Source organism: Leguminivora glycinivorella, chromosome Z, assembly GCF_023078275.1.
Source record: "Leguminivora glycinivorella isolate SPB_JAAS2020 chromosome Z, LegGlyc_1.1, whole genome shotgun sequence".
Lineage (NCBI taxonomy): Eukaryota > Metazoa > Arthropoda > Insecta > Lepidoptera > Tortricidae > Leguminivora > Leguminivora glycinivorella.
This window is the reverse complement of record NC_062998.1, coordinates 4,214,564-4,226,143: the sequence shown is the minus strand read 5'-3', so window position 1 is coordinate 4,226,143 and position 11,580 is coordinate 4,214,564. Positions and strand designations below refer to the sequence as shown.

The window sequence follows — 11,580 nt, the reverse complement described above, 5'->3', positions numbered from 1 at the left end:
AACATACCTGTTAAAATGGGGCCAAGTTCCTATCGGCTAATTGCTCGCCTAAAAAGGGCTGAAATCCAATCCAATACCAAGTTTAGGTGCAACTTAAAATATGGTATAGTTGTGAAAATACGTAGGTACTTGGTTAAAAATATCTAAAATTATAATACTTCTAAATTTGAACTTATTTGCAGGTTAATTTAATTATGTGTATAAATAGGTTAATTTAATTATATAAATCGTCGCTGCGCGTGCAAAATTCGCTATGTGATTTTTAACGATTTTTCGTTTTCAATGCCATTTTAAAACTTATTTCTAAATACATATGCTCCAAAAACAGCGTCGAGCTCATTTCAGTATTACACGTTTTATCAAAAGTAGGTATGTGATGCCCATACATTGAATGTTCCTCCTATAATCGCTAACTGCAATAAATCACATAACTACATTATCTTCTTATAACAGCAGTTTTGGAATTGCGCCTGCATGTGAATTATGACACATAGCTATATTTTCCGAAATATTGTATAAAAAGATGTGTTAGATGTTTGTGCCCGATTTGTACAATCTCATACACAGCGATAATTTTGTACTATTTGTAGAAATTGTGAATGTTTCCAGATCGTGTGTTTTGCGTCACATAGCAGGCTTTTCTTATAAAAATCTAGCCTACTCTCTTAAAACTTGTTTAAATGGTGTATGGTAGGTGGGTTTGTAGTCAAGTATAACCTCTATAAATGAGACAGAAAAAGAAAAATGGAACCCTTACACAATTATGTACTTTCTTGTCAATCCGTTTATCAATTTGTCAATATTATTTATTTCTGAAAAACCCTATACTCAAGTGTACTGTACCGTTCCTTGAAGCTGTAAAAAAACCTTATTTCTAAGTAAATACAACATAGGTTAATTGAGTTGAAAAAAAATCTACACTCTCAAGGAAGTCAAAATTAATAGGGTACTTCCGTTTGACCTAAACTATGAAATTTGGAAAATAAATCGTCTTACACCATACATGATTATTAATATAGTTGTGAGAAAAAAAAAATAGTAAAATATACACGTAACCTTCGGTGTTCGAGCCAGACTAGCATTATCCGGTTTTTTCAAGTTAAAAAATGCATAATGAAATCTTATTCAATAAATAAATGTTTACATAATACCACATTGAGCAACTTTGTAACTGAAATAACCTCCATTCATAAAAATTAATGGAAAAAATATATTATTATAGTTGTAATATATTGGTAGTAATATATTAATTTAATCGAGTTTTTTATTATAGTATTGTGTATTAAGCTTATAGTATTAAATCGTGTTTTTTCTGAAATAATTAATTCGAAAATGAATTGCTAAATTACAAATAAACAACAACATAGTTAATTCAAATCATATGATTAAATAACCATGTGACGATAAAGTGCACAAATTGTATATTGTTCCTTAAGAATAAAATCTAGTTAAGTGATTGTAAGACACATACAGGTTTTTTACGACTCAAATTATAATCGCTATGTAACATATTTATGAAAAAAAATTTTTTTAACCTTATAATAACTGAAATATAATTTCAAGTTATTTCTTAATGTATGCAAAAGTGAAAATACTTATGCCATAAAAATATTGATTTATTTATGTTCAATAATTGCCGAAATAAACAGTTTTTTGTGTCTCCTGTAAAGTAGGTTAAAAACACATAGCGAAATTTGCACGCGCAGCGACGAAATATCCCTTGCCGTTAGATTAAAATGTCAAAAAGGGCATCTGTGCTGTTGCGTATTGACTTCGGCCCCACACATGCCTCCCAAAATTCCGGGACTCCATGGTCCCCAGATATGGTAAAACATACAAATAATAAATTTAATTATACAATTAATCAAGTGTTACGTAAGGTAACGGACCCAATCATGGACAGTTTAAGAATAAATTTCGCCTGTTTTTGATATTTCACTGATAAATGTAAAAATTCTACCGCTAAGCGTGTTAAATCTTGAATGTCCTATCCTTCTTTTACATTACAGAATAGATACTCCTGTTGGTTTCTTCATAGTTAACAAATTAAAACTAGGTGTTTTTTCTCCCATTATGGACGGCAGTTCTCCAGTAATGGATCCCCCATTATGGAGAGTGAAATAAGTTTAAAATTTTACTTTTACAGCCAACTGATACTCAATGAGTCAATTTTATATACCATAAATAAAATTAGTTTGGGTTATTTTAACATAGGATTGTTTCTTGTAATATTGGTTTTGTAAATTGTTCCATGTCCATCATAGGAGGTACGCAGTTTTTCTGTTCCAGTAATGGACACTCGCAAAATAACGCTATTTCTTTATATCTTTGGAGCAACAAACTAGTATGTTTAATACCTTATCTCATGCTTAATGCAATAGGTAAGTAAAACTCATTTAAGTTTACACCGAGTATAATTTTTTTATTATTTTATACATGAACTCAACCCTCTTAGCAGCAGCAGCTAAGAATTCGTCTTGATATTTTTTTCAGTAAACTGGTGAATTTTATCTTGTCGCCAAATCCTTCAGAAATAACCGAATTAATTGAAACTTCAAAATGAAACAGCTCTACAACTAAACTCTAATTTATAGTGCATTGCCGTCAGTTTTTAGAAACTAATTTATATACTTATTTTTAAGGATTTGTGTTTTTTTGTCCATAATGGCATCACCGTCCATTATAGGGTATTTTACATTACAGAACGAAAACCTGCCAGGTTCAAATTTAGAAGTAGATTTACTTTTAGATATTTTTAACTAAGTACCTACGTATTTTCACAATTAGGTGTACCTTAGACATATATTTATACATATCAATTGATACCAAAATACCCCAGAAATACACGGACTAGACTTAATATCGAATTTGGCACAAGAAATGATTGTCTTTTGTAGTATTTAACATAAGAAACCAATATTTATAGATTTTTGGTAAGTATTAAAAGTGTATGATGACTACGTATTTTCGATTAAAAATGTGTGTATTTTTATTTTATTTCGACCACCGTAAACGCTGTCAGCGATGTAGTGACGTCATAAGCATCATAATGACCCTTATACCCCATAATTAAGTACTTAAATGTCAGAAAACTCAGAAAATGTTGTTTTCTACTAGAAAATCTTCATTAGAACATGAAATTGTGTCACAGGGCTCATGATAAAAAGTTTATTTATGTACTTTGTAACGCCGGTTATAGAAGTGCCGTTTTTTTTAAAAATATAACATGTTTTTAGGGTTCCGTAGTCAACTAGGAACCCTTATAGTTTCGCCATGTCTGTCTGTCCGTCCGTCCGTCCGTCCATCCGTCCGTCCGTCCGTCCGTCCGTCCGTCCGTCCGTCCGTCCGCGGATAATCTCAGTAACCGTAAGCACTAGAAAGCTGAAATTTGGTACCAATATGTATATCAATCACGCCAACAAAGTGCAAAAATAAAAAATGAAAAAAATTTTTTTATTAGGGTACCCCCCTACATGTAAAGTGGGAGCTGATATTTTTTTTCATTCCAACCCCAACGAGTGATATATTGTTGGATAGGTATTTAAAAATGAATAAGGGTTTACTAAGACCGTTTTTTGATAATATTAATATTTTCGGAAATAATCGCTCCTAAAGGAAAAAAAGTGCGTCCCCCCCCCTCTAACTTTTGAACCATATGTTTAAAAAATATGAAAAAAATCACAAAAGTAGAACTTTATAAAGACTTTCTAGGAAAATTGTTTTGAACTTGATAGGTTCAGTAGTTTTTGAGAAAAATACGAAAAACTACGGAACCCTACACTGAGCGTGGCCCGACACGCTCTTGGCCGGTTTTTAATTATTACGCCGATCACGCCGATTACGCCGACGCCGCCGGCCATTTTTGGCCCGGACGCCGCCGCCGACGGTTTAGCCACCGGCGCACACCTCTATTTTCTAGTTTGCCCCATGGTCGGAAGAAGCTGGACGCTCGCAGCTGAGCCTCGTACGCCAGCGGGTGGATCTTGAAACCGTACAGGCTGGAATAAGAAATGTTTCGTCAATAAATTACGCAAAGCTTTGCTCATTGGTGGTGCCACTTCCACATCGGGAACATTGTTTGTCATGTTGCCCATTTTAACAGCTTCGTCGGTCGGCAAATGTTATTTTTCAGTACAGATGGTCGTTTTTTTACGCACTAGTTCGAGAAGTGGTTCATTATATAACAGGTCGAAACTTCGGAGGCTCATCTGTACTGAAAAACGTCGTACGATACACGTGCAAAAAGGAAATTCGTAACTCGTGTCGATTTAAAACACCCCCTTCGGTCGTGTTTTAATTTATCGCCACTCGTTTCGAACTTCCTTTTTTACGCACTTGTATCGTAATGTACTATTTCATCACACTTCGCTCTCGATACGTAATGAGCTACATATTTTACCGGTAAAGTGGCCTGGGTGCCCTTCCACGACCTGTCAAAAATTACAACATGGCGAACGAATGTTCGAAATGTCAGCGTAGGTAAATACATTTCAACGCAAACTGCACAGCGGCCCGCTCGGGGCGGACGGCCCAGGGGGGGGGGATCACGTGGTCTATTTGTATTGTATGGCCAACCTAGCCTCCAGGGGGGGTCATGACCCCCATGACCTCCCCCAACCCCTCTGGATCCGCGCATGCGGAGCACCGGGTGCACCATAAACACCATGTGCGGGAAAGCGGTGCGTCGTCACCATGGCAACATCTCGCGCCAATCATGTACTTCTATCTACTGCTGCTTCGCTAAACCATGTCCAGGGAGCGTACTTTTCATGCCGATGACATTAATCTGACGTCACGCTTCGTATAGGGTGATCCCAAATAGTTTTATTGTAAATTATTAATCATTAGTCGTCAATCATTTTAATCGTGTACAAATTACTTCAAATACAGTAGTCCATTTACATGTGGCATAAATAATACCTACTTGAAATGTGAAACGTGAATAAAATTATTTGATTTGTTTTTATACATAAATTTAATTAAATAGTACTTATTAACAACACATTACAATAAATACGTAGAAAAGAGAATTTCTCTCTAACGTAAAGCACACCATCCTTCTTGCATTCATTACCATGCAAAGAAATTCATAACTTAAAATGATTGATGACTAATGATTAATAATTTACAATAAAACAATTTGTGATCACCCTATATGGAGCGTGACGTCAAATTGATGTCATCGGCACGAAAAGTACGCTCCCTGACCATGTCCCTGTGAAAGAGTCTCACCGTGGCACAAACTGCACAGCGGCCCGCTTGGGGCGCAGCTGGGGATACGACATAAACACCATGTGCGGGAATGCGGTGCCGAAGTACGCGCCGTCCGTGTGCCGCTGCCGTGAGCTTGGCTTGTACACTTCCATGCACTTCGGGCAGTACACCTTCACCGTGGCCTCGCCGCGAACGTCCGATAGACCTGCATCGACACAATTATTATTATTTATTTATTTCGTGTAGCAGAGACACATATTTTGTTAGTACATACCGTACGAAGGCGATGCGATGCGTCGTGTGAACGTCTACCTTTATTTATAAATACTATAATTATAAATAAATGAGTAATAGCCCGCTCCAGACTATGCGCGCGAATCACGGCGCGTCGCCTCGAACGCGAGTGTGGATTCGATACGCAGAAAGTTCCACACTCGCGTTCGTGGCGTCGCGCCGTGATTCGCGCATAGTATGGACCGGGCTGAGTTTTTTTTTTTAGTATGAATAGGTAGACGTTTAACCACGATCACACCTGATGGTTGTAGACTTACCAAGCGGCAACATAGGTTGGTTCTCGCAGAAGACTCGACTGCAGTGGCCGAAATCCTCTTTTTCGAACTTTAGTAACATTTCATCTAAGCCCCTGTTGACAAGCATTACTTTATTTGATTATTTTATTTTATTTTATTACAAGGAGATAAAACAGAAACATACAAGCGAAGAATGCAGAATGCATATTATTTTCTTCTGCTACTTATAGCAGAAGAAAATAATATGAAGCCACACTTTATGGCTCTTTTTTACAAGCTTTTATTTAACTTGCCTTGTTAGTATGTTAGTTTGGGTCAAAACGTAGAAGCTAAATTTGACCCCCTTCCCGGTTTCTGATTGACCTGAAATTTTGCACACATATGTAAATCAAGTGACAAGTGACAATGCAATATTATGGTATCATGGAGATGATCTGACCAATGATGATGGAGAAGAAAGGTGGTCATAGGAACTCTATTATGAGACGTCGTATCCCCACCGAGTAAGGGTTTTTAGAAACGCCTCGGAAAGCAGCAGATGACTGTTGAAAGAAAGGTACAGTCGGCGATAAAAGCTTGTTCCGAAAATGTTTTTTTTTTTGCAAAAAAACTTATTTATTGGCCTGTTTGTGTGTCCCACAGTCCCACTGCTGGGCATAGGACTCTCCCCTGACCTGACTCCAAATTCTGCCGATTCTTTTACTAATGTAACAATACAACAATTAACACAATTAAACAATTGGCTTACTTTAAATGTAATATAATATACACCGTGGGCCTGAAGAACCCGAAAGATTTTAACCACGCATTTTTGATGATTTTTGACGTAAAAACAAACAAAAAGTATTACCTATATGACTTTTGTAATTTTTTTGACAAAAAAAATCTTTATTTTTTTAATATTTTTGAATGTATTTTCACATGAAAAGAAAATTTTAATTTTAAAACTGGCACTTAGAAAGAGTTTTAACGTTTTTTTTTATTTCTCATTTTTGAAAGGTTTTACTTCTCTCTTCATGACATCCATCAATGAGGATAGTGAGACAATACTCCATAATGGCTTCAAGGCCGTTAAAAACGTTAAAAAAGCGAAAGCAAAAAAAGGCCTTTTGTACTGAGTATAACAATAAGATTTTTTTTAATTTTTCTTTTTTTCGAAATGACAAGGTTGTAATATATTAATTATGTATTACGTTTAATTTTAGATTTATTTAGTTTAATTTTTATTTTAAGTTTAATTTTAGTGTAACTTTAGATTTTTTAAATTGGTAATAACTCTAAAACTAGGCGATATCCAGAAAAGTTTATATGACATTATAGTCTCTAAATACGGTCAGGAATCACTTTTAAAATCCACAGGCCCATGCACGGTGTATAAATTATGCAGTATAACTACATTATTCTCACTTCTCGGTTAATATGTATCGCGCGTGTATCAGCCCGTAGAGAATCTCCGAGGCCTGCTCCACGAGTTGCGCCTGCTTCGAATTATCTTCCGACTCATCTAAAATAAAACCATACACAAACCCCCCTTAATTCATAGACGTTTTCTAAAGTTATCAAGCCGATCGTTTATTCCTTTCTGAGGTATTGGTGCGATAGAAAGGGACAAACAAACTTTATCGGCTTGATAACTTTAGTGAAAGTTTATGAATAAGGGGGAAAATATTTAAGGTACAGCGGGACAAATCTCGACTGGGGGCCAATTGTAACTACTTAATAGTACTATATGAAAGGTATTTCAACTACTTAATCCATTTTATCCATTACTACACTATGATGTTGAGTCTTCTACATGTATCCACTGAACACGCCTACCATATATAATCGGTGGAGACTCTATTTAATAATGCAAACATTGTAAAACATGGAAAGAATGGACCAGTTACTTTGCCCCCCAGTCGATATTTGCCCCGATGTACCTTACTCGTAACGGCTAAATTAAACACATACATAACGGACCCAATCATGGACAGTTTAAGAAAAATGTTCGCCTCTTTTTGATATTTCACTCATAAATGTAAAAATTCTACCGCTAAGCGTGTTAAATTTTGAATGTCCAATCCTTCTTTTACATTTCAAGCGTATTGCAGTATGGATACTCCTATTGGTTTCTTCATAGTTAACAAATTAAAAATAGGTGTTTTTTCTCCAATTATGGACGGCAGTTCTCCAATGGATTCCCCATTATGGACAGTGAAATAAGTTTAAAATTTTACTTTTAAAGCCAACTGATACTCAATGAGTCAATATTATATACCATAAATGCAATTAGTTTGAGTTATTTTAACATAGGATTGTTCCTTGTAAATTTTGGTTTTGTAAATTGTTCCTTGTCCATCATAGGAGGTAGGCAGTTTTTCGGTTCCAGTAATGGACACTCGCAAAATAACGCCATTTCTTTATATCTTTGGAGCAACAAACTAGTATGTTTTATACCTTATCTCATGCCTAATGCAGTAAGTAAAACGCATTCAAGTTTACACCGAGTATTATTTTTTTATTATTTTTTACATGAACTCAACTCTCTTAGCAACATTACTAAGAATTCGTCTTGATATTTTTTTCAGTAAACTGATGAATTTTATCTTGTCGCCAAATCCTTCAGAAATAACCGAATTAATTGAAACTTCAAAATGAAACAGCTCTACAACTCTAGTTTATGGTACATAGCCGTCAGTTTTTAGAAACTAATTTTAGATACTTATTTTTAAGGATTTGTGTTTTTTTGTCCATAATGGCATCACCGTCCATTATGGGGTATTTCACCTTATGTACGCTTTTTTGTATGGGCTCTGTCAGTCCCACGTATTAAATCATTCTTGGTGGTAACCAACAACGATTTCAATACGGGACTAACAAAGCCCATACAAAAAAGCGTAAGGTGACGAACCCAATCATGGACAGTTTAAGGAAAAAATTCGCCAGTTTTTGATATTTCACTGATAAATGTAAAAATTCTACCGCCAAGCGTGTTAAATCTTGAATGTCCTATCCTTCTTCTACATTTCAAGCGTATTGCAGAATAGATATTCCTATTGGTTTCTTCATAGTTAACAAATTAAAACTAGGTGTTTTTTCTCCAATTATGGACGGCAGTTCTCCAGTAATGGATCCCCCATTATGGACAGTGAAATAAGTTTAAAATTTTACTTTTAAAGCCAACTGATACGCAATGAGTCAATTTTATACACCACAAATACAATTAGTTTGGGTTATTTTAACATAGGATTGTTTCTTGTAAATTTTGGTTTTGTAAATTGTTCCTTGTCCATCATAGGAGGTAGGCAGTTTTTCGGGTCCAGTAATGGACACTTGCAAAATAACATCATTTCTTTATATCTTTGGAGCAACAAACTAGTAGGTTTTATACCTTATCTCATGCTTAATGCAGTAAGTAAAACGCATTCAAGATTACACCGTGCGTTATTTTTTTATTATTTTATACATGAACTCATCTCTCTTAGCAATATTACTAAGAATTCGTCTTGATATTTTTTTCAGTAAACTGGTGAATTTTATCTTGTCTCCAAATCCTTCAGAAATAACCGAATTAATTGAAACTTCAAAATTAAACAGCTCTACAACTCTAGTTTATGGTACATAGCCGTCAGTTTTTAGAAACGTATTTTAAATACTTATTTTTAAGGATTTGTGGTTTTTTGTCCATAATGGCATCACCGTCCATTATGGGGTATTTTACCTTACCTACCCCTGAAATGTATGGGACTTTTAGACTTAAAACTAGATGGCGCTGTTTCGCAGCCTGGAAGTGGTCAAAATTGTTAAACCTTTTTACTATTTGCCTCAAAGCCATAGAGAAAAAGGTACGGTGGCCTAGATGGCGTTACACCTTACACCTTTGGGGAACGCTCGGCTAGATGGCGCTAATATTAATATTTGTCATTTTAACACATATCAAGCTAACAATATGGCACAAATTGTCAAAACTGAGGTTCAAAAGTTATAGGCTTGTGACGAGAGATAGCAGTCTGTGCACTGTGATTACACATTTTACTTTGACAGTAAGGGTGCGCGCCCACGGGCGACAAAGTTGCTCGGCGACTTACGTATTTGTATGAAATGTTACGTCGCTTCGTGTGCGCACTTTCATACTAGCCCATAGACCGATGATGTGAGCGACAAAAAAGTCGCTGCCAAAAGTTGCCCGTGTGCGCGCTCTCTAACTCTCTATAATAGGCAACTTGACTGTACTTAAATTTTTTTTTTTACCATGCACGAAATAAAGCATCAAATAATTATAAGAAAAACAGAGACTGAAGTTATTTTAACTCCAATTTATATTTTATAAATCAGATAGAAATATATAAAGTAAATCAGTTGACCGTAATGTCACTCAATTCGATTTCATATTAATTCCATATTAGCAAGTCGTTCAAAATCGTTTTGACAGTTCTTAAAAAGAAGCTGATTTGACTAGGAGGCAAGTAGCCTATAATACTCGATCTTCTTTGGTGAAACTCACCAGGCTCTTGGTGCAGAATCATGTCCAGCGCTTGCCTGTAGTGCGGCACCTGCTCGCGGAGCCCGCTCAGGTTGAACTCGTCGGTAATGTAGTCAAGAGACACCTGCAACCAAAATAAATAAATAAATGTTACAGGACATTCTTACAGATTCACTGAGTCCTACGGTAAGCTCAAGAAGGCTTGTGTTGTACTAGTCATATAAGTTTAAATTTACATATGCTGCATTTTATTTAGTTAAAGTATTTGCAAAAATATAAGTAAAAAATGCTTCAGAATTGAATTTAAATATTCATGTACATGGCACCATGGATTCGAATATACCACTATCCATGCGACAACCATGTAATAGGCTAGTTTCCTATACTTAAAATAAAATATTTTAGGCAGGGCACGAAATAAAGCATCACATAATTAGAAGAAAAATATGGACAGTAGTTATGTTTAAACATAATTTCTATTTAATAAGTCAAAAAGAAAGATATAAAGTAATTAAATTGACCGCGACGACACTCCTATAGGCTAGTTTCCTACTAGCACACCTCGGACACTGGCGATCAAATATATGAAAGAGGCGCGTTCCTAGCACATATTCTAAGCTCGTGTAGGTGAACGCGTACCATGCTTGTATGAGTGAGATGATGACAGGTCGAATGTTCGCGTTTTTGACAGGCGGTAACTGTGAGGTAACCGAGAGGGGGTGGGCGGTAATACTTTCAGCGGGAAGCGAGAGTGGCCACCACGTGGCCACTGTACGATAGTACTCTTTATTATACTGTGCTACTAGTCAAATCAGCTTCTTTTTATGAACTGTCAAAACGATTTGCTAAATATGGAATTACTATGAAATACTGAGGAGTGACGTCACGGTCAATTCATTTACTTTATATCTTTCTCTTTGACTTATTAAATAGAAATTATGTTTAAAAATAACTACTGTCCATATTTTTCTTCTAATTATATGGTGCTTTTTTTCGTGCACTGCATAAAATATTTTATTTTAAGTATAGGAAACTAGTCTATTATAGGGTAGTCACTTATTTGTGAATTACCTTGCAAAAGAACTCGTTCCTCCTGCAGAAATAGTCAATCCATGACGATATTGATGGAGCCATAACATTGATGGAACCATTGATGGAATTATGAAGAACTTCTTGCTTCTCTGAGCCGGTCTCCCTACCATTGAAATCCATAGCAAATTCAAATTCAATGATGAATGAGAGCACGTGGATTACCGGCCGTTGACGATAAAAAAGTGCTAGATGCGTTTCGAGATTAATTTTTCATCAGTTTCTCACTATAACATTAGTTTACTTCATAATAAGCTATCGATATTACACTTTAAACAACTT

At 35.6% G+C, this 11,580-nt stretch overlaps 1 protein-coding gene across 1 annotated transcript; it reads right to left on the bottom strand.

Annotated features, from left to right (window-relative positions):
- Positions 1-3,812: 3,812 nt before the first annotated feature.
- LOC125241175 (casein kinase II subunit beta-like) lies at positions 3,813-11,537 on the bottom strand. The gene is made up of 6 exons (XM_048149524.1): positions 11,281-11,537; positions 10,231-10,333; positions 7,152-7,248; positions 5,766-5,857; positions 5,233-5,419; positions 3,813-3,998 (listed from the first exon to the last, which is right to left on the bottom strand). The coding sequence occupies exons 1-6, from the start codon at positions 11,419-11,421 to the stop codon at positions 3,839-3,841; spliced, it is 780 nt and encodes a 259-aa protein (XP_048005481.1). The 5' UTR covers positions 11,422-11,537; the 3' UTR covers positions 3,813-3,838.
- Between the last annotated feature and the right edge of the window lie 43 nt (positions 11,538-11,580).

Bases quoted from the DNA above. Each gene is read 5' to 3' on its own strand.
- LOC125241175 (XM_048149524.1), bottom strand. From the start codon at position 11,421: ATGGATTTCAATGGTAGGGAGACCGGCTCAGAGAAGCAAGAAGTTCTT. The intron at 10,334-11,280 runs GTAATTCACAAA...TTTTGGTTGCAG, and splicing joins GGAACGAGTTCTTTTGCAAG to GTGTCTCTTGACTACATTAC. The intron at 5,858-7,151 runs GTGAGAATAATG...GCTTGTCAACAG, and splicing joins CGATACATATTAACCGAGAA to GGGCTTAGATGAAATGTTAC.